At 35.9% G+C, this 21,358-nt stretch overlaps 1 protein-coding gene across 1 annotated transcript; it reads right to left on the bottom strand.

Annotated features, from left to right (window-relative positions):
* Positions 1–6,252: 6,252 nt before the first annotated feature.
* On the bottom strand, positions 6,253–12,961 carry LOC114265817 (uncharacterized). The gene is made up of 6 exons (XM_082904833.1): positions 12,799–12,961; positions 11,253–11,702; positions 9,371–9,499; positions 8,227–8,403; positions 7,656–7,717; positions 6,253–6,807 (listed from the first exon to the last, which is right to left on the bottom strand). The coding sequence occupies exons 1-6, from the start codon at positions 12,959–12,961 to the stop codon at positions 6,370–6,372; spliced, it is 1,419 nt and encodes a 472-aa protein (XP_082760959.1). The 3' UTR covers positions 6,253–6,369.
* Between the last annotated feature and the right edge of the window lie 8,397 nt (positions 12,962–21,358).

Raw genomic sequence — 21,358 nt, 5'->3', positions numbered from 1 at the left:
CGGAGTAGAGGCAGTTTTGCAATCAGTAAGACCAGCACGAGCCAGAAGATCGGATGCATATTTGGCCTGGGACAAATAGGAACCAGTAGAATCATGAGAGACTTCAAGGCCTAAGAAGTAGTTAAGAGTACCAAGGTCCTTCATCTCAAATTGTTGGTGGAGAAATTGTTTGAGGTGGAGAATACCGGCTGTATCATTACCAGTGATAATCATATCATCCACATACAGAAGAAGAAGAGTAGTACCATGAGCAGTAGTCCGTATAAAGAGAGCAGAGTCATAGGAACTAGAGGTGAATCCGAAGTCAAGAATGGTAGAACTGAACGTAGCAAACCAAGCACGAGGTGCTTGCTTGAGACCATAGAGAGCACGCTGTAGTTTGCAAACCTGATGAGGTTGAAAAGTGGACCCGGGTGGAGGTTGCATGTAGACCTCCTCAAGGAGATGACCATTGAGGAAAGCATTTTTGACATCCATCTGAAAGAGCCCCCAGTGGCGAGCAGTAGCAACAGCAAGTAAACTGCGAACAGATGTAAGCCGAGCAACAGGAGAGAATGTCTCCTCATAATCAATGCCATATTCTTGGTTGAAGCCCTTGGCAACAAGACGAGCTTTGTAGCGTTCAATAGAGCCATCAGAATGTGTTTTGATTTTGTAAACCCATTTGCAGCCAATTGCAGTCTTGCCAGGAGGAAGATCAACAAGATCCCAAGTATGAGCTTTATCCAAGGCATGAAGTTCATCAGTCATAGCTTGCTGCCAAAGAGGATTAGTACAAGCCTCACGATAGGAGGTAGGTTCATAAGTAGATAAGGCAGCAGATCCAACAATATAATCACGAAGATGGATAGGAGGTTGAGTTACCCGGCGTGGCCGACCTGGAGAAGGATCGGTGGGAGGAAGAGCCGGTGGAGAAGGAGGTGTGGTTGCAAGAGGTAGACCTTCAGGGAGAGCAGGCTGGACAGGATCAGGGGTGAGCAAGGGCGTCTCGATGGAGGAGGAACCTGTATCAAAATCAGCAGAGAGAAGATCGATGGAAGGATCAGTAAATAGTGCAGTAGTGGAAAGTCCGGGTAAGTGAAAAGAGGATAACGAGGAAAACATTTGGTGTTCCCAGAAAACGACATGGCGGGAGATACGAAGACGTTTAGAGAGAGGATCCCAACAGCGGAAGCCTTTATGTTCAATGCCATACCCAAGAAAGCAACAAAGACGAGAGCGAGGTTCAAGTTTGGTGTGTTCATGGGATTGAAGTAGAACAAAGCAAGCAGAACCAAAAACCCGGAGATTGGCGTATGGAGGGGGAGTGCCATGCAGACGTTCAAAGGGAGTTTGATTATGGATGACAGGTGTAGGAGAACAGTTGATAGTGTAAACAGCAGTGAGGGCAGCTTCGCCCCAAAAGTTTTCAGGGCAGGAAGAAGAGAGAAGGAGAGCGCGAGTAGTGTCAAGAATATGCCTATGTTTCCGTTCAGCGCGGCCATTTTGCTGTGATGTGCCAGCACAGGAACGATGAGGCAATGTACCATGATGCTGAAGAAAGGAAAGGAAATCTGAATCCCGATATTCCATAGCATTGTCAGAGCGAAAAATTTTGATGGTTTTGGAGAATTGGGTGTGGACCATTTGTGCAAAACGATAATAAATGTGTTTCAATTCAGACCTATGTTTCATGAGAAAAAGCCAAGTAAATCGGGAAAAATCATCAATAAAAACAACAAAATAGCGGGATCCCCCCATAGTAGTAGTAGGTGAGGGTCCCCAAATGTCCGAATGTATAAGATCAAAAGGTGCAAGAGAAACAGAAGTACTTTTATTAAATGATAAAGCAGGTTGTTTGGCCAGTTGACAGGGTATACAATCGAAATTATCGGGAATTACATGACCCAACTGTCCACTAGAAACCAAAGACCTTAAGCGATTAACAGAAATATGCCCTAAGCGACAATGCCAAAGATGAAAGGGAGATAATGAGGAAGTAGATGTAGGAGCAGCAATTTGAGGAGAGGCAGGAACATGAAGGTGAATGAGTTCATAGAGACGTCCATGCTTACGGCCGATCCCAATAGTCTGCCCTGTCTGAGGGTCCTGTACCAAACAATCAGTAGCAGAAAATGTGACAGTTAGACCAAGTTCACATAATTGACCAATGGAAATAAGGTTTAAGGTAAGAGCAGGGATATGATAAACGTGAGGTATGGATAAAGAAGAGGTGGAAACAGTACCAACATGACGAACAGACATGAGAGAACCATCAGCAGTATGTATTGAGGGAATATGAGGAGAGGAAGATAAGGAAGAAAAAATAGTAGAACTGGAGGTCATATGATTACAACAGGCAGAGTCAAAATACCAAGAAGAGTTACCTGGAATGACAGACAAAGCAGTAGGAGGAGGTGTACCAGAGGGGGAGAGAAGCTGTTTGAGCATGGCCTCTACATCTGTTGGAGAAAAGCGAGGGGTAGATGGAGTAGGTGACTCAGAGAACCCGGCAGAGGTGGCAGTGTCAGTGTGATGAGACTGATTCCCGGAAGCAGCAGCAGCAGTGTGATGAGACTGATTGCCGGAACGGTGAAAGTTTCCCCGGGAAGAGCCACCGCGAGAGGAGTGGCTATTAGAGGATGAGCGAGAGGGATTGCGAAAACAATCCTGTTGCAGATGGCCAGGACCAAGTTTGTTGCAGTAGCGGCAGGATCTGACGGGGCAATGGACCAGGAGATGGGTTGAAGGAAGGCCCCGATTCTGACAGTAGAGGCAAGCAGTAGTCCGCTGGGGAAAGGATGGCCGGGACGGAGGAGTGGCAAGAACAGAGTCCACATGATGAGTTTGAAGAGTACCGAGACGAGTCTCCTCGGAGAGCAACTCAGAAATTGCTTGTTCAAGAGTGGGCAATGGATGGCGATGAAGCAGAGAGGCACGTACGGGCTCAAAAGATGAGGTAAGAGCCATGAGAAATTTCACCAACCTTTGCTGGTTGCGATGGATAGTAAATAAAACGGCATCTTCGGGGTCATGCCATGCTGGTTCGGAAAGAGCAAGCTGATCCCAAACAGAGTATATTTGAGAAAGGAAGTCATTAATGGACTGAGTGGATTCTTGGCGCATGCGGTGAAGTTGGTTCTGAAGTTGATATTGATGGGCAAGACCAGTAGTCTGGTATCGTTCTTTCAAAAAATCCCAGATGTCTTTCGCAGGAGTAGTTACAGAGTCAAGCTGAAAGCGGCCAAATTGAAGACTGATAGAGGTAATAGAGGTATTACGAAACCAGGTAATGATTTGGTAATTCTTACTGTCCCATTCCTCAAGTCGGTCTTCATAAGTAGCAGTATGAACAGGAGTTTCAGTAGTGGCACTGTCTTTTACTGGTTTAGCCACATCCCCGGTGACAATTCGCCAGAGCTTCTTGCCTTTGAGGAAAGAGGACATAGCTTGGGCCCACAGAACATAGTTTGAACCATTTAAAATGACGGAAATGGGATGGGAGGCATCATGACGATCCATAATACTAGTTGAGTAGGGTTAAAGTAATAGAAATAGATCCGTAGGAGCAAAATTTGGTAAAACAGAGTGTACCAGTGAGTCCGGAAGGTTGAAAATAGCAAGGAAAGGTATGCTGGACAGAGATGATGTCAGCAATGATGTCAGCGGCGTACGTTAGCAGAGTGCAGGGAGGAGCACGTTAGCAGGAAGGCAACGGCGCACGTTAGCAGAAAGCGCAGGTGCGGTGCACGGGAGCTGGTTTGGCGCACGCGGGTGCACAATAGCAAAGTGGCGCACGGTACGCGTACGGTAGCAGGCGCGGCGTATGGGAGCCGCGGATGTGTGGGCGCGTGTGGGCGCGTGGCGGAAGTGAGCGACAGGAGTTGGCGCGTGCGAGCGCGTGTGAGAGTGGTGGCGGTCGTGTTGACGCGCAGAGGCTAAGGACGGCGCGTGTGGGCGCGTGTTGGCTTTTCTGAGAACGGGCTTGGTGCCGTTGGACTCAGGAGAAAATTTCGAACAGATTTATGCGCTCTGATACCATGAAAGATTAATTTGAAAGAGAGGCTAGAGAGCAAAAGAGTGTTTCTGTATATGTGTGTTGTTAATTACAAGAGAAATGAACTCTCTCTTTATAGAGAGAGGCAATGTACATTGGATGCCAATCCATTACCACCGAAAGCAGAAAGAAGCCAGCTATACAATTAGCAAGAAAGCTAGACAGCTATACAATTAACAAATTAACAATATTATATTAACAGTTCCCTTGGCAGTAATCAATTCTAATGTATTAACCTTCTGGATGGTTTTATCTACTTACATTATCAGTATGCATGCATGTATGTATGCATCTAACTTTTTGGCAAGTATTTCTAATCAAATTGAAATTTTTTTTAACATCCAGTTATCACAGATGTAGGGTCTCAACAATTCTCCAACTCTGTACTACTCGGCTGCCTTTGCTAAAAACATGTGTTTCAACTAAATAGTTAGTAGCTAAAAAAATAAAATAAAATAAAAAACTTTTGGCAACTAAAATTTTAGTAGCCAAATAAAAAAATAGACTTTAGGTGACTAAATTTTTAGTAGTTAAAAAAAATTACACTTTAGGCAACTGAAACATTTGTAGCTAAAAAAATAAGATGAACAAAAAAATCTTTCTGGCTACTAAATAAGGTAGTCGTGGAAAATAAATTTAGTTTTGGCGACTAAATGTTTTAGTCGCTGAAAATGCGATATTATTTTTTTTTGAAAGCTTTTGGCGACTAAAAGATTGGTCGCTAATTTAGCCTATCAACGACTAAAGTTTTTTTGTCGCCAATACCTTTACTTTTGACGACTACTTGTTTAGTTGCCAATTGAGGACTTTCGGCGACTTAAATTTTTTTAGTCGCCAATACCTTCACCGACCGTCTTTTCGCGACCAAGTCGGCGACCAAACTATTTAGTCGGGAAAACCTTTTGGCGACTAAAATATGACTTTTTGGCTATTAAAAATTTAGTCGCCAAAAATACAATTTCTTGTAGTGAGTCTTTCCTCGCAAGAAGTCCAAAATACAAGAGAAAACCCCCTGTCAAGCTACAATATGAAATGTTCCATCTAGTAAAACCAACAAAAAGTGGAGAGGATTGAAGGTCAAAGGCATAGAAAAGCTACCCCTAAGGGTGTGTGTTTGGATCAAAGATTTTAGGAGGGATTTCTGGAGGGAAAGGAAATAGTTAAGGAAATAGGAATGGAAAAGTGATTGAAATATAAGTTAGATTTTTGTTAAGTTTTCTCATTCTTTTTCCTTTTCATTTCCAATTCACTCTTCAAATCCTTGCTTCAAACACAATTTTCCCCTCTGTGCCGTTTTTGTCTTTACCATGCTGTTGACCCTTACGAAAATAATGCCGAGCTGTTGTATACTTGTATTAGAAGGCAAATGTGTAGAGGATCTATTTTTTCCCTCTTTACCGCCCAGAGGGAAACTCTCCCCTCCTCTTTGCCTTTCCCTTTACCTTTCCTTTCTAACAAAAGGATTTTCATCTCCGAGATGGATGTTCTAACAAGTGTGATACAAGTGGTCTTTTTTTGGTCGAATGCGGAGCCATTTAATTTCCATTTGCCCATATTGTACCTAATTTATTGTGACTATATGTGCGGAACAATTCAAAGATAAATAAGAAATTCAGCAAGAGTTTTGTTTATTATCAGATTAAATGCTTCTTCTTTTTCGTCTTCTTCTTCAATAGTTAAATGTTCTAACCCGTTTAATTATTGTTACTACATGTGCAGTACAATTCAAAGGTAAACAATTCTGATCATGCTTTTCTTTTTTATTTTTCTTGGAGGTTCTGAAACTTGAGATGTCTATTGCTAGATTTCAGCAATATGTTTTCCTTATCAGAAATGAATCCACAATGGATCCAAAATGGCTTTTTTGAAGGGAAAAAAGCAACTACAATCGAGGTAAAGTTTCCATTCAAATGATTTTTTTGCTTTCTGATTGTGTTAAGATGGTGGGGAAAATTCACATTATGTATGCTAAGCCCTGTCAGCATAGAATCTTCTTTATCTCAGAATAACGGGGAGGAATAGATGAAAGCTTGAAATGAAAAGGAATTGTAGACACTGATATACACTCAAAAAGAGCCAGGAAATCAACACAATAGTAGGATTAGCATTCAAATGCAACAGTTAACTTGAAGAAATACATTCATTATTTCAATGAAACACAATGATTGATATTTCAATTCCATGATATCAACAGGTGTTCTGGACTAGCTCATTATTCAGACACTTCAAAGAACCAAGCGAAGAAAGCTATAAATCAAGAAAGAAACAGCTTATGATGGAAAATGTTCCAAACAATTAATTGTGAACAAGCATTGATTTCGGATCTCATGACATCAGTAGGACCCCCAAGCTGGATTTACTGATTGCACCTGAGGAAGGGACAGAGTGACAGCTACACTTGAATCAAACCAACCAAGCTTCTCCACGAGCCTCTTGATTAATTCACCTGCAGCATAAGAAATGCCTGAGGCCATAACTGCCATACCAATATAGTATAGTACAGTTTTGATATATGCGTAAAAGTTGGGTTTCTTCTGGATGTAAGCCTTCCCAATTGCAAGTATAGCAATGCACAGAAGAGAAGCTGCTGCGACTACCACAAGCTTTAGGTCCTTGTCATCAGTCTGGCGAAATGAGAAGCCGTAAGTTACCGGAGGGATTAAGCCAAAAATGAGGAACGCTAGCACAGCAACCGTTGCATGAAGTAAGAAATTGTCTGTCTGGCCCAGTAATTCTTTGTACCTAGACCCTTCATTTTTTAGTTCCCTAAGCTGCAAGATTACGTGTTAGTTCAAGACGCAAGAAAGAGAATTAACCTGAAAATGACAAATTAGGAAAAGATTTTGCCTCACATAATATGAAGTAGGAATGATTTGAAGAATAATGTCCTATATATATATATATTTTGATCAACAACAAAGGACTTTGTTGAAGAATAATGTCCTATATGCAACCCCATAGTTTGTTATTATGAGACAACAAGAAGATCAAGTTTAATATTCTGAATAAATTGTCCTGTCAATTGATGTAGCTTATTATTCACACACCCAAACAAGAGGAAAAATTTTCATCCATACTTTGAAAGGAATAAAAATAAGAATAAAAAAGAGAAAAGGATAGATTTTATTACGCTTGAATGTCTTCGAAGTTGATAGAATGGATAATTGGCAGAAGAAACTAGTGATGATATAGAGAGTTAAGGTATTTTAATTACATTTTTTAACTACACTTTAGAATACATTAGACAGAGCTTAAACAAGGATGATTAGATGGAATGATAAACGACTGACAAAAATAATATTTGTAAAGTTAATAAGTACTTTATTTGTTATAAAATGTCAAGGTAATACCGGAACAAGCTAGCCAGCCAATGAATTAAACGAAAATATGGTCCCTAACAAAATAGAATGGTTAAACAGATTTTGTGCAAGGTTTCTCAACATATTTCGGTATTTTTTTCTGTTTGAGAAAGATACATTTCTAACCATTACTTGTAACTTAATTTTGATGCTTGGAACTGGAAACTACATTGCACGTAGAAGCTAACATCAACTGTTGCAATGATATTGAAAATTATGCTAATAGATAAGAAATATTAAATAGGCAGGAGATTACTCACATTAGGACCAATAATGCAAAGTCCACCAATCAGATTTGCCAATCCCATAGCTACAATGTTCACTGTGGCAACACAAGACAAGATTGTGAGCAATGTAAACTATTACCTCTAAATCAAATGTCAAACACTTCTATAAACAGCTTTAACCTCAATTATATCAAATCTACTAATCCTCCAATCATAAGTTAAAAGAACAGAAAAATGGTTATAAAATCACTATAATCTGCATGAGAAACTTTTGCAACTATCCTAGAAGTGATATGCTAATATTTATTCATGGATCCAAAATTAGACTGTCATGGATGGTAAAACAATTTATTAGTAAATGTCATGCTAGTAGATCCTAAAATATGTGTACATGTTATATTTAGTGCAGTTTATAAACTGATAACCATTTATTCAGGTAAGCAGAGAAATATGTTAGTGTCAGTTTGGTTACCATACAATTAAAATGGAAATATATTATGCCATAAGAAACTTCCATACCTAGCAAAAACAAATGTATAAAATCTCATTCCTATTTCCTACTTTTGCATAACCAACCAAAAAGGAAAATGTGTGAAAAACTTACTTGTGGTGGCATCTGCAGCAGCTGCAGATGACACAACACTTAGGCTTGTCATTGATTCCATTAACCCACCATAAACAACGCTCTTTAGGATTTCCAATGTTTTAGAACCTTCTTCATCTAAAGTTATTATAGAAGCTCCTCGCTCAATGGTCCCTGCATGTATTGGACAACTATGTCAAAATTATTTACCTACGTGCTCTGCGTGAGCATTAAAAATGCATTAGATTTAATTACAATCAGCTAGTAATTTTTGTATCATTATGCTGATCATGAAAAACATTAATACACACACACACACACACACACATATATATGTATGTAATCCAGGCCTTTAACCATTACCCACAGTCTAAAAGTTAAAAGTCAAAACTCAACTTTTTTCATATACAAGAAACTTGCGAAGAAGACCTTTCTCATAAATTTAATATAAATTATTCACCAATAAGCCCCATCTTCTGCTGGTGCTTAGTTGTGATTTTATCTTCCAAAAAAAAATACAGAAGAAAATCTCCAGTAAGCTGCAGTCAGGTTAAGCAAGCTCGCCGTATGATCTCCAAGTCAAAGAACTAGGCATTAAAATTTTCAACCCAATGAATTTGGGACTTGTTGCAGCCTAAGACCGTCTCATGTTAGTGTATAATGAATGGCTAATCCATTTCTTAGTTTAAACTAATAAAATGCAAAAGTGACATGCATGAAATGCAAAAGCAGATATAAAATAAAACTGAAACAGTATAGCACAGATGGAGGTTGTTAGTGGGAAATTAGTGTAGAATTCATCACTAGTAATCTCTCTGTCTCCAGTTTGATGACCCTCTGATTTTGTGGAAAGTTTATCATCTGCACAAGTTTTAGTGTTCTATTCAGCATGCATGAAAAACACAACTACCTAAAACCAATGATTCGATAACATCAACTGTTTAGCATCTACAACAAAACAATTTTTATGTTTATGCATACCTAATGAGGAGCTAATTCGTATTGCCATAAATTGATGAGAAATGTGGAAAACATGTGAATGTATACGTCACATATTATATGCATGAACACAGAGAGAGAAAGAGAGAGAGAGAGAGCCAACCTCCCTTTGTTAGGAAAGTAGTTGTGAGCACTAGACTTGTAATTTAGGTTTTAATTGCATCACCTGATCCCTCTTCTATGTTGATTGCATGATCTCCACGACCTCCAGGTGGTACAACTCTGTTGGTTGAAGGAGCAGGTTCACACACTGCTGTACCAGGTGACACAGATTCGTGTGATGGTGCTTCAGTTTCTGCATAACCATAACAAGCAAATAGGCCAAAAAACAGAAGCATTAGAAGAAGATTTGTGTAGTCTCTAACTTCTGTATACACCTAAAGGTATGATTTTAAATCATTTTTTCAAACTTTTCATAGTATTTTAAATGCCCTGCTTATCTAGACAATGACACCCCCCCTCTGGATGCACATAGCACTCACCCAGCTAGCCTGAAATAGTATGAAATGATAAACCAGAGACTCCTGTTGTTAACCCAAAAGAGCAAATTCGAAGAAGGAAAGCACAAATATACAAGGACATTCATCCATTGTCTGAAGCAACATTTTATGCGTCTAGAAATTTTGAATGCGAGAGATAAAGAGTAATTAACTAGTTGCAACAAATAGTGGAAGTAGATGCTCGAAACTAATTGATTGTATTGATTATTGCTAGTTAAAAGTTCTGAAAGAGTTGAATATGAATAAAGGGCCGCAGATGATATTTTGGTGTATTTATATGCATATTTTATAGTGGATTGGTATAGTCATTTATATGTAGTATTTTAAGTAAAACTGGATTAGAGTTTGCACAATGGCAAATATTTTTGGAGCATACATTGGGCCTTGCTTTGGACATACGAGATCTTAACTTTCTTTTATTTTTGGACCCATAATGGGATTAGTGATTTTTATACACACAATAGAAGCCCCCTACCCTCATCCCATATATATAATAACTATGGCTGGCCTATTAAGTCATATTAGTACTGATGATAACAAAAGGGAACATAGCGTAGTTCACTTCTCTCTCTCTCTCTCTCTATATATATATATATATATATATTTGTTCTATACGAAAACTGAAATTCTCTTTTCAGATTGCAGTAGACAACTCAAAGCTTCATCAACTCAGCAGCCATGACTGATTCTTGGAGTATCACCGATATGTTTGGCTCATATTAGATTAGTCATGTCATGAACTGAAGCATGTTTAAATCTATTATAAGATGAGATTCCTGACCATACTCAACGTCTCATATGTGACGCAAGTGGAATGATTTCCGGCTATGGCAGATGTTGGCTGAGGATTTTGTTCGTTCATAAAAACGAGGAACATGTCAAAAAACCTCCCTGCTTAACAAATTTTTAACTTTAATCCACATTGTAGTCCAGAAAGAATGCTATCACCATAGATTAGTCAAGAAAATGAAGAAAATGAGTGTGTGAAAGGATAAAATTTCAAGTTTGAACAGTATGTAATAGTTGAACTATTCGTGTAGTTCTTAGTTACGTATAATTCCTAGGGCTTCTTCTGTTTGAATTAACAAAAGTGGAAAGAAAAATGTATTTCCACTTTACAAGTCAGAGATCAGAAAAATTCTAGTTTGGCAGACCCAACCAACAGAATTTACTTTTCTTTGGAGGATTGCCATTAGACAATAAAAATGAAGTTGAGGAAAGAGGATTTCCACTTTCCAAGTCAGAGATCATAAAAGTGATGTTGCAGATGACATATTACCTTGCTGCTGATTCACCATTTTGCCATCTGTGAAAATAGAGTAAAGATTTGCATCTATTGCAGTTGATATCTCGTGTGAATTTCATTCGTCTGCAAACGCATTTTGTCTTCGAAAAAATGCTATTCATATTCATATTCATTTATTGAAAATCAAAATGCCCATCACTTTGTTTCATTCTTTTGTTTCCGAAAACACGAAAAAAAAAAAAAAAACGAATAAAACAAAAACACAACCAAAACCAAGTAGGAAGGCAGGGCAGAAGTCGTACCTTCGGGAATGAAAATGCTGAAGCAGGAGAAGCATCCGAACAGATTACATGGCTTAGTCCTTGTCTTTTTACGAAGAACAACTTTGGTAATGCGAAAATTACATTTAGGACAGTGCACACTGTGCTGATCTAACTTCTCTACAACCCTCCCAAATTCAAATTCTATGCTTTCATCGCATTCTTTATGATCGAGTCTGTTAATGTTGACAAGTTCTTTTGTTGCTTCACTTAACAGTTTGAAAAGCATGTACTCTTCTTCACATGAAATTTCATGCTTCACAGTTTCCTCATCTTGATTTGTAATGACACTTCTCAGGATCTTTTGGATGTCTATTTTTTTTAGTTTTACATCCAATTCTTCTTCTTCTCTGGTAATCTCATTAGCCATAGAACGAGAGGAATCCACTGTAGTAGAATAAGTTTCAGATGTTATTTCAGGAGGTTTAGTACCTGCTGCAACCATGAAGCACATGTCGAGCATTTTAATTTAGGGGACAAACTTCTAAAATTGTTGAATTATGACATAATTTTCTATTGGCATAAAAAGTGATACAAACATTAAAACATATAAATAGACATTTTTTATTTGGTAAATTACAATACCCCTCTTCAAATTTGCTTAAAATATATGTTATTCCCATATGATTTTGAAAATTACAAATCTCTCGTTATAATTTGTCATTTGATAGAGTTGACAGAAAAAAATGTAATTAGCTGTTTTTCGATACAACAATGAAATAACTAGAAGTATTAATTGAAATATATTGCTGACATCTTTAGAAATTGTTAATGAACTTTATGGTTGATTAATAAAGAGGTTATTTGTTGTGCGATTATAAATTTTAAGGGATGTAATGTAATTTTTAAAATTATAAAGGCAATTAATATTTTAAACAAAGTTTAGAGAGTGTATTTGTAATTTATTCAATAAATTAAGTGTAACAAACTAGATTATCCATACACATTTATGGAAAGATAAAGAGACCTATTATATGTCACCATTTTATAAAACTATACTCATGATTAGCTTCCTTATTTGAAAATAATTACTAAGCAATTAATAAAAACAAATTCGTGCTACATAATCTGATGATGTAAAATGGTGAAAAGAACTGGTGAATATATAGGTTATGTTTGATTTTTTTTTTTTTTTTTGATAATCGGAGTAAAAAAAAAAAAAATTGTCTGCTTCTTAATAATTAATTTTTTTTCACTTATATACCTTATAAAAAATATTACATATAATCTAACTTCTGCCTCATAAGTTACACGCATAAACTGAACCAAATACTAATACAGAAAAAAATAAATTATGAAAAATGCTTGAGAGCACTAAAAAAGGATCACTAAAGGGAGCACTAATGATGTGGCAGCGGGCTCCGCCCACTTTCTATGCCTTGTTTTTATTTTTTTATTATTTTTTTTGTCATCCCCAATATATTAGTGCTATTAGTAGTGTATTTTTTAGTGGTCTAAATCATTGTTGATAAATTATAGACCGCACAGCTCCATAAACTGCATGAAACAGCACATATAGTAGCCATACCTCCAATCTCTTCCATGTTCTCCGGTACACTTCCATTGACCTCTTCTTTAACAGCAGTAATAGTGTCCTGATGATGCCGAGGCTGGCACTGCCACCATTGCAAACAGACTTCCTCCACCACCTCCTTCGCCACCCTCCATATCTTCACCACCACTGCTTTCATCTCCACCACCACCTCTTACGTTTCTTGAAACTGAGTTGCAGTAACTAGCTCATTTCTTGCATTGCTTTTATAACCAAAACTTTAAGGCAGTGACTAATGGGAAAATAATTAACAAAGACTTAAAAGGGTGGTTGTTTAGGCATATGTGAATATGCGTTGTGATTAACAAATAAAAATAAATATGATAATCAATCATCCATGTGAGTTGTTGTGCTTCAGTTATGTTGGTAATTAATTAATTAATTAACTTGTCAAATTTACAAACCGTTGTGTTAGAGCATCCGTATCAGCATAGCCAAAATAACAAAAAGGTAAAATATAGCTAGTAAATCACAAAATCGTTCCTCCATCAATCTCAACAAATTTTTTCTAAATGAACTTTTTGTTAAAGTTGCTACAGTATCTCAACAATTTTGTTGAGGTACTGTTCATTACTTATATGATTTTTTATTATATTTTCTGGAGCAAAACTGGGCCAAAATTTTTAAACCGGCCGTCCACCCTGATGTCTTCCCGGATATCCTACCGAATGTCCCTTGAGTAGTTATAGCAGAAAAAGAAAAATATCCAAAATTAGCCTAACCGGTTGACCAGCCAGTCAACCGATCAATGGAATTTTTTTTTTTTTTTTTTTTTTGCACTTTTTAAGAATTGTTTGGATGGCATCTCATCAATTAATAAAAAAAGAAAGAATAACAAATATAATAAGAAATTAATATTTTAATAAGATTGAGTTAGAATAGAGAGTTTGATATAGTGAATACTAAAAAGGTGACTAGTTAAAACAGCAAAAGTGGATTTTGAGTTATAATAATTTGACTAAAAATTTGAAGAAGCTGATCCGACTGCTCTTACGGATCTTCTCTAACCAAAATCTCTCTCTAGTGCAGTGCATTTCTAGTGGTGGCGCCACTAATGTTTCGAGCCCCGTTTGTTTTGGGTGTAGAGGGTGGGATGGGATAAGGATGGAGATGGGGCTCATTCAGTATTGTGTTTGTTTGTAGAGTTGGGAAAGAGATTAGGATGGAAGAGGAGATTGTTGGAAGGGAGATTAGGATGGAGGAGGTGGAAGTGGTATTAGAAAAATAGTGAGAAAACTAGAATTTTTTTTTATTTTTTTATTTTTTACATGTTGGGCATTTTTTTTTAACATTAATGTTTAATTTTTTATATTTTTTATTATTTCATATAAAAATAATTTAACAATTCCTACCCCAACAACTATCATCAAAATAAACACAATTTTACTTAATCCCCTCTCTTTCAATCCCCTCACTAACAATTCTCTCACTATTAATCTCCTCACTATGAATTCTCTTCATTCTATCTCTGAAAATAAATGAGGCTTTAGAGTATTTACTAGAATAACTGAAATAAATAAATAAATTGTTAAATAACAATAAGATATATTTTGGATAACATTTTACTTTTATAAATTTTTGTGAACGAACCATTTATCACCTCTCCAAAAAATAAAATAAAAAATTCGGGCACACCTTGATGCCGCTTTGTTATTTTGAAATTTATTTTGAACATCAAGAATTGTACCTCCATAGATTAGGATTTTTAAGTGTGATATTTTCTTGATTTTTGTAGTGGTGATTTGAACCCACTTCATTAAAATTTTGAATACCTCACTCCATGTATCTTATTAGGAGACTAGATTAGAAGTTGGGTTTTGTCCACATACAACTCCGTTGTATTTGTTTGAGTTATTTTTTGTGTTTTGTGGGTTTGTGTTGTGTTTATATGGTTGTGTGTTGGACTTTCTTTCATAATTGAATGCATAGTTTGATATCATTCTCATAATATTTGTAATTTATCTTCTATAATTAACAGAAAGAAAAAATTACTTGACAAAAATTTTTAGAATTATTTGCTACTGCACAATATGATAAGAATTTTATAACATTAGAATTTTGAAATAAAATCATTCGGCTAAAAATGATTAAATGAGAAACATGAATTTTTTTAAAACAAAAGATCTCGTACCTACCCAAGTGCTGTAAAACCTCTACTTCTTGACGTAGGAAAAATAAAAATGCTTGGGACTCCCAAAGTTGAGGATTTTCATGACCTCCAAAATGATATGAACTAATCATGTATTTTTGTTTTTTTGTTTTTTTTTTCCTTTCCTTCCTGGACCCATCACAGGTGAGTGAGGGTTGTGGGGGTTACATTTTTTGGGGGTCTCTAGCATTATTGGTAGGAAAAAATAATACATAAATGATTTTTTTTTTTCACTAAAATTTATTATTCACTAAATTCAAACTGTTAAATTCATTTGTATTTATTTATTTATTTATATGTTAGTATAAGTAAGGCAATAATTGAACATGGTTGTTGGATTCGCTTCCAGTGTTCACATTTGTTTCTCCAAATCAATGAATACAAAAATGGTGGTGGTACAAGTATAATAAATAAATATTTAGAGAGAGTTGACATTTAATAAATATTTAAATAATTTTCATGTGAAGTTTGCATTCATATTTCTGGATAATTATTTAATAATCTTAAAATATAAATACGTGATATTTTATAATATTATGATTGATAGAGAAGGTGAATAGGTGAGATATTATATTGGATGATTGATGAACATGGGAAGACAGAATAAATTATGATTGATTAGGAGCACGGATACGTGATACTCCTGAAATAGCCTATATGTAACAATCAACTCCTTGATTAATTAAGTTAATCATATCACAGTCCATTTGACGTTATATTTTAATATTTATTGACTTGTCCTTATTTTTATATTATTGTTAAACAGACTTTTAATAATCTTAAATTACTAACCGGTCACTTCTCTAATCCTTAGGGTAGAGATTGGATCTTGACACTATAGTTTCCCCACATTTTCTCGTCACTCTCTCTAATTATGATGACATCATGGCCTGACGTGGGCTTTATACCTGCGAACCTTAGTTTTTGAGAAAATAACAATTAAGAGGAAGTTTTTTTAAAAAAATAATAATAATAATTAATTTTACATATGCTAACAATTTTAATAAAAATACAAATAGTTAAATGTGATTGGTTATTAAAAAAAATCATTATGTTTGATTTCAATTTTTTGAATTTAATTTTTTGAAAATTGATTTTTATTTTTTTATTTTTAGTGAATATTTTTAAAATTTTACGTAATTTTTTTATCTTTTTAAATGCACCTTACTTAGATATATCTAAAAAATAAAATATGTACAAAAAAATATTTTAAAAAATTAATAAATACATAAGAATACGAAAAATGTACCAAATTTTTGAATTTTTTTTTATATTTGTGGCTTTAGTAAATTTTTTAAAGAATTTTCACAAATATTATACTTTTTAAGAGTATTTATGTTAGGTGTATTTAAAAATTAAAAAAAAATAGCTTAAATATTAAAAAAATTAGTAAAAATAAAAAAATATCGAAAATAAAAAATTTTAATTTTCTAAAAAGTGAATCCTAAATTAAGAAATCAAACAAGCTGAATAATATGTAAACCTTCAATGATATTTGGATATAGATACTTTTAGTAAGATTTTAAGTAGATATAGTATTGCTTTTAAAAAAAAAAAAAAAAATTATTTAAGTGGATGTTTGAAAAATTATTTTCAAATTAATGATAAACTTTACAAATATTAAAAAGTAAAATTATAAAAATTTTCATTGTTTAGTAATTAATTTTTTATCAGTCACTGACATGTGATTTTTTGTATAAAAAAATTCAAAACATTGACAAAATTTACAAATTTTAATAATTAAAATGATAAATTTTTTCATCAATCTATAATTATTTTGGAAAGGTTTCACTAATGTATAATTTTTTTAACATTATTTGGTGATCTAAGCGCGTCACGTGACAGTGTCCCTCACCAATCACTATATCTGTTATTATTCTCCCATAATTCAATACAAAATCATGATCTCATTTCCATAACACACATGGACCACCACGTAACTATGCCTTCAGACTACCAAATAATTTCTCGACTTTGGGTAGTTTGCTGTTCCCAATAATCGAGTAGTCAATGTAGAATGCAGGCATGTGTTTAATGCTTTTCAATTTTGATCCTTTTTTTCCCATCAATGTACATAAAAAATGAGAACATAATTTATTTTTTTTTTTTCACATTTTCTCTCACGCTTAAATAAGTTTTATTTTTATTTTTTTAGAAAAAAGTCAGATATTTAAAGGAAAATAAAAGAATAAACCATATATAAAAGCAAAGAGAAAAGTTAGGGATCATGCAAATTTTTTCATGAAAATAATCATGAAAGATTTATGATTCTTAAATTACCTTGATTAGTGTGTGGTGCTTTATTTTAAATATAATCTAAGGGTCACAAATCTTTCATGATTATTTTCATGAAAGATTTTTCATGATACCTAGTATTGCTGAAAAGTAAATAGTCCTTTCACTCACCAAATTCATGAACATAGAATAAAAAAAAAAAATAAAGATAAAAAAATAAAAAGAGAGAAGAAATTCAGGATTGACATAACTTGTTTATGAACTGATCGAGATCACTTGGCCAATTTGAAGAGTATGAAATGAGATTAATAAGCTCACATTTCTTCTCTTTTCTTTTTAATTTTTTTACTTTTTCACATAATCTAATTCTGGAAGGAAAAAAAAAAAAAAACTATTAAATATACAATCAAAAACAAAAAAAAAAATCAACTTTTTAAATTATTTTTGTCTTTGCACTTTTTTTTTCCATCTGAATATCATTTCAACCGGGTCAAAACTGGAAGAATCTCAACATAGAAAAGTCATTCAAGGATGAGCAACTGAGAGTCCACAAAATGCTTCTATCCATTCCCATATCGTAAAAGACCAATTTGGTCTTCAAAAATTGTTTTTGGATTTTCTGTTTTCCTATTTTTTTTAATCTTTAGTAATTTTTTTATTTTTTATTTTTATTTTTCACTTTGTAAATGCACATAAAAAGTACAATATATGTAACAAATTCGGGTAAAAATTTCACTACAGACCAAAAAAATATGTAGATGTTCTGAAAAATATATTTAAAAATTAAACCACACAAAGCCCAAAAATCTAGGCTTAAAACTTCTTACAAAAACATTTTATCATTGTTAAAGCCAAAGAAACACCATAAACTGTGCTTTAGGTGTGTACGAATTTGGACATAACAGCAAACTAAGGTCAAGTTTGGCTATCTTAAATAAGTACACACTTTTTATCTTTTTATCTTTTTTTTATCACATCATCTCTCTATTTTTTTGCACATCTTCTCATAAAAAAATAAAAAGTACACTTATTTAGGTCATTCTAAACAACCCCTAAAATAACAAGACGTCTAAGCCAACTAAATGCCCCACTGACCAAAAGTTTTGTTTTCAAACAAAAACACAATGTCAATAGGAACTCAAAAGCTTAGAAGTTTGGAAACTTCCCAAAATCTCACTTTGCAATCCCAAAGATAAAACACATGGCTTGGAAGATTATCCCAAACCATTGTTTCTGTGTGAGTGATTTTCCGATCACACTGCCCAACTCAGTATTTAGCTGGAGAACACTGGCAGAATAGATGACACATGGCTAACCTGTAACAGAAAGAGAAGATTCCGGTGGTGGTTCGCTCACCCGGGGGCACTCCGACGATCAAGTCAGTATATCTCTCAAAGATAATCAATAATACTTAACTCACTATTCAGAATATAAATTGCATACCTTAGACCCACGAGAGTGCCTCTCTTTTATAGCTAACTCAATCCTTGTCCCAACAGGAGCCTAGCTCTAATGGACTTAGGATTACCATCAATTTTGGACTCCTAGTAGGATTGGGATAAACTCCCTGAGAGTTTTATCCTTTCCCAATGTAGTCTTCCCATTTTCTAAGACTCTTGTGCCTTATCCGCTTATCTCGAATTCCGATATCTTCGGAGGTAACCTCGGCCTCGCTGAGGTAACCTCGGCGTCATGTCTAGAACACGTGGCACCTCGGCTGACACGTCGGCCTCACCTTAGCCACGTGTTGGTACTTAAAAAATATATCCCCACAACTGCCCCCTAGGTTCTATTACCTCGGCATTCTGAGGTGATGAAACCTATATCAGTACCTCATGCTAGTACATCGGTTTAATCCGAGATCATCATCGTAGGCCGACATATCTTCTTGAAGATCAAGAATTCCAATGAACTCCTTTATGCGTATGAGCTGTCAAACATCACTTTTCAACCGTTTCATTCACGCGTTTTATCTTTATTGGATCGTGCTTGTGACGCGCCAGTAAACCGTCTTGTCTACGTGCGCAGTCTGACGCATTCGCTGCTCTAGGTGCATTAATTTGATTTCGTCGCCTTTTAAAGTTTTAACAAAAACTTTTCCCTATTCTTTCATTCCTTTACTTTTCATTCGATTCCTTTGCTTTTTCTCTCTCTAGCACTTGAATACGCCATTTTTCCAGACCTCAAGCTCTGCAACTACCTTTATTCCTCATTCTGGTGAAGCTTCTGCCGTTCTGTTACTTCTGTAACCATTGTCTGACTTCGGCGATCCTTACACCGGCTTCTTTTCTTCGGTGAGTTAACTGTTCCTTTCGTTTTCAATTCTTTGATGCTTTCTATTACTTGCTGCTATTACTGCATTTGTTCAAACTTTTAATTTGTGAATCATACATCTGAATGTGTTTTTTTCACAATTTTGCCCTTGCCCATATCTTGAACACACGCACTGTTTCACCACTTCCCTGTACTTTTGCCACTGTTCTTGGCCCTATACTTCTTGTATTCTTTATGCTCTTGATAGACCATCTCTGTTCTTGATTCTGAAACTCGTTCTTATTTCTATTTTTTGTGTCTTTTCCAGATTCGTGCCTTCAATCTTCATTTCCATAGACTAAGGTTTGAGATTTGTCTGTAGAACCCACAATTTATGGCAAAACTGAAACTTGTATTTACCTAAGTGTTTTGCCGAGGTCCCATTAACCCTTTCAAAACATCATCTGAAATCCGACCCCTTCGATTAAGCCAATATCATGGGTATGTGGAAACATAGAGTAGACACCCCATCCAAACTAAAATTCCTTAGACAAGAGTTTGAAATCCCAACCGACGTCCATCTGAGGTTGGCTGGGGATAATGACTCCATCATGCCTACTAATGACTCCATGCCTTTCCCTGTGGTAGCCTTTATTGAGTGTGGACTTTGGCTCCCACTCAACATTCTTTTCCGTGAAATACTTCATTATTACAAGTTGAACCCAATGCAACTTTCCATCAATTCCTATCGAACAATCAATAGTATTATAGCCTTAGCCAAACAAGAAAATGCTAGGATCACATTAGCCGACATCCAATATTGCTACACTATGTGTGGCCTTAAAAAAGACACTGGCTACGTTTACTACCTCAAGCCGAGGTCCACTGAATACAAAATCGTTGTCGACCTCCCTGACCCCAACAAGGGAGCTGGGGACGATTATTTCATTACTTCGGGAATTGGGAGTTCACCCCAGATGAAGACCTCCATCTCTTCCCTCTCCTTCGATCAGTCTTTGTAGAGGGCAATGGTAAGAGCCCTGCATTCATACCTACTTTGTTTTTTAAAGTCTTTCATACTTTATCTATTTCTTAATGTCTGTTTTTCTTGCAGCTGTTCCCAAACCACCAAAAAACTTTCGCTAATCCTTCATTCCCAGCAAGGATTTGAAGAAACTCTTGGACCTGCCAGTCCATAAACGAACGGTGCCTCTGCTTCTCAATTTTATTCCAACATACAAGTCAGCTCTGCCCGACGTCCCTAGGAGGAAGAAGAAAAGCCTTTCTCCACCCTCTGCCACAACTCTACAAACTGCGTCCACATCTCGGACAGATCAAGGGTCAACCATTGATCTAGCTGAGCAACCATCAACCTCGACTCCATACTTGATTCTAATATCCCAACGCCGCCGTCGACACCGAACAGTTTCTTCTGCCTAGATAGGTCGCCCAAAACCAATTGCAAAAGATCTCCTGGCCAACATTCCAACTGATGTTGACGCTCAGCCAACACAAACCCTGCCTCCTCCAAAGCCAAAACGAATCAAAAAGGCTCAGCCAAAGGCAAAGGTGCCTCAAATCGATTCTGAGGATACCTTGCCTATTTCCAAACTGGCTCCGAGTGAGAAAACTGAATCTTTCTCTACAAAGAGGTCCGCCGAAACACTTCCATCCGATTTTACTAAATCCAAAAGGCCGAGGTCATCTTATGCAACAACCTCGGGGTCTAAGAAGCCTGCTGCCCCCTATGCCCTTAAAATTACCTTGGAAGATAAGCCAGTCATGGCCAATGATAGCGCCGAGGACATCAACGTCGGCGTAGCCCTTAGTATTGCTTTGCTTCTCCCCGGCGATCTTGACCGAAACGTCGGGTTGAACGAGTATGAAAATTACGCTCTG

This window comes from Camellia sinensis, chromosome 14 (genome assembly GCF_055761805.1).
Source record: "Camellia sinensis isolate YWXY chromosome 14, ASM5576180v1, whole genome shotgun sequence".
Classification (NCBI taxonomy): Eukaryota; Viridiplantae; Streptophyta; class Magnoliopsida; order Ericales; family Theaceae; genus Camellia; species Camellia sinensis.
Note: the sequence above shows the minus strand (reverse complement) of the source record. Positions and strands in the feature narration are given on the sequence as shown.

Excerpts from the sequence above, each read along its gene's own strand:
- LOC114265817 (XM_082904833.1), bottom strand. The coding sequence starts at position 12,961 with ATGAAAGCAGTGGTGGTGAAGATATGGAGGGTGGCGAAGGAGGTGGTG. Across the intron at positions 9,500-11,252 it reads CAGCATTTTCATTCCCGAAG|AAACTGAAGCACCATCACAC; the intron begins GTACGACTTCTG and ends ATGGTTATGCAG. Across the intron at positions 6,808-7,655 it reads TTTGCATTATTGGTCCTAAT|CTTAGGGAACTAAAAAATGA; the intron begins GTGAGTAATCTC and ends GTAATCTTGCAG.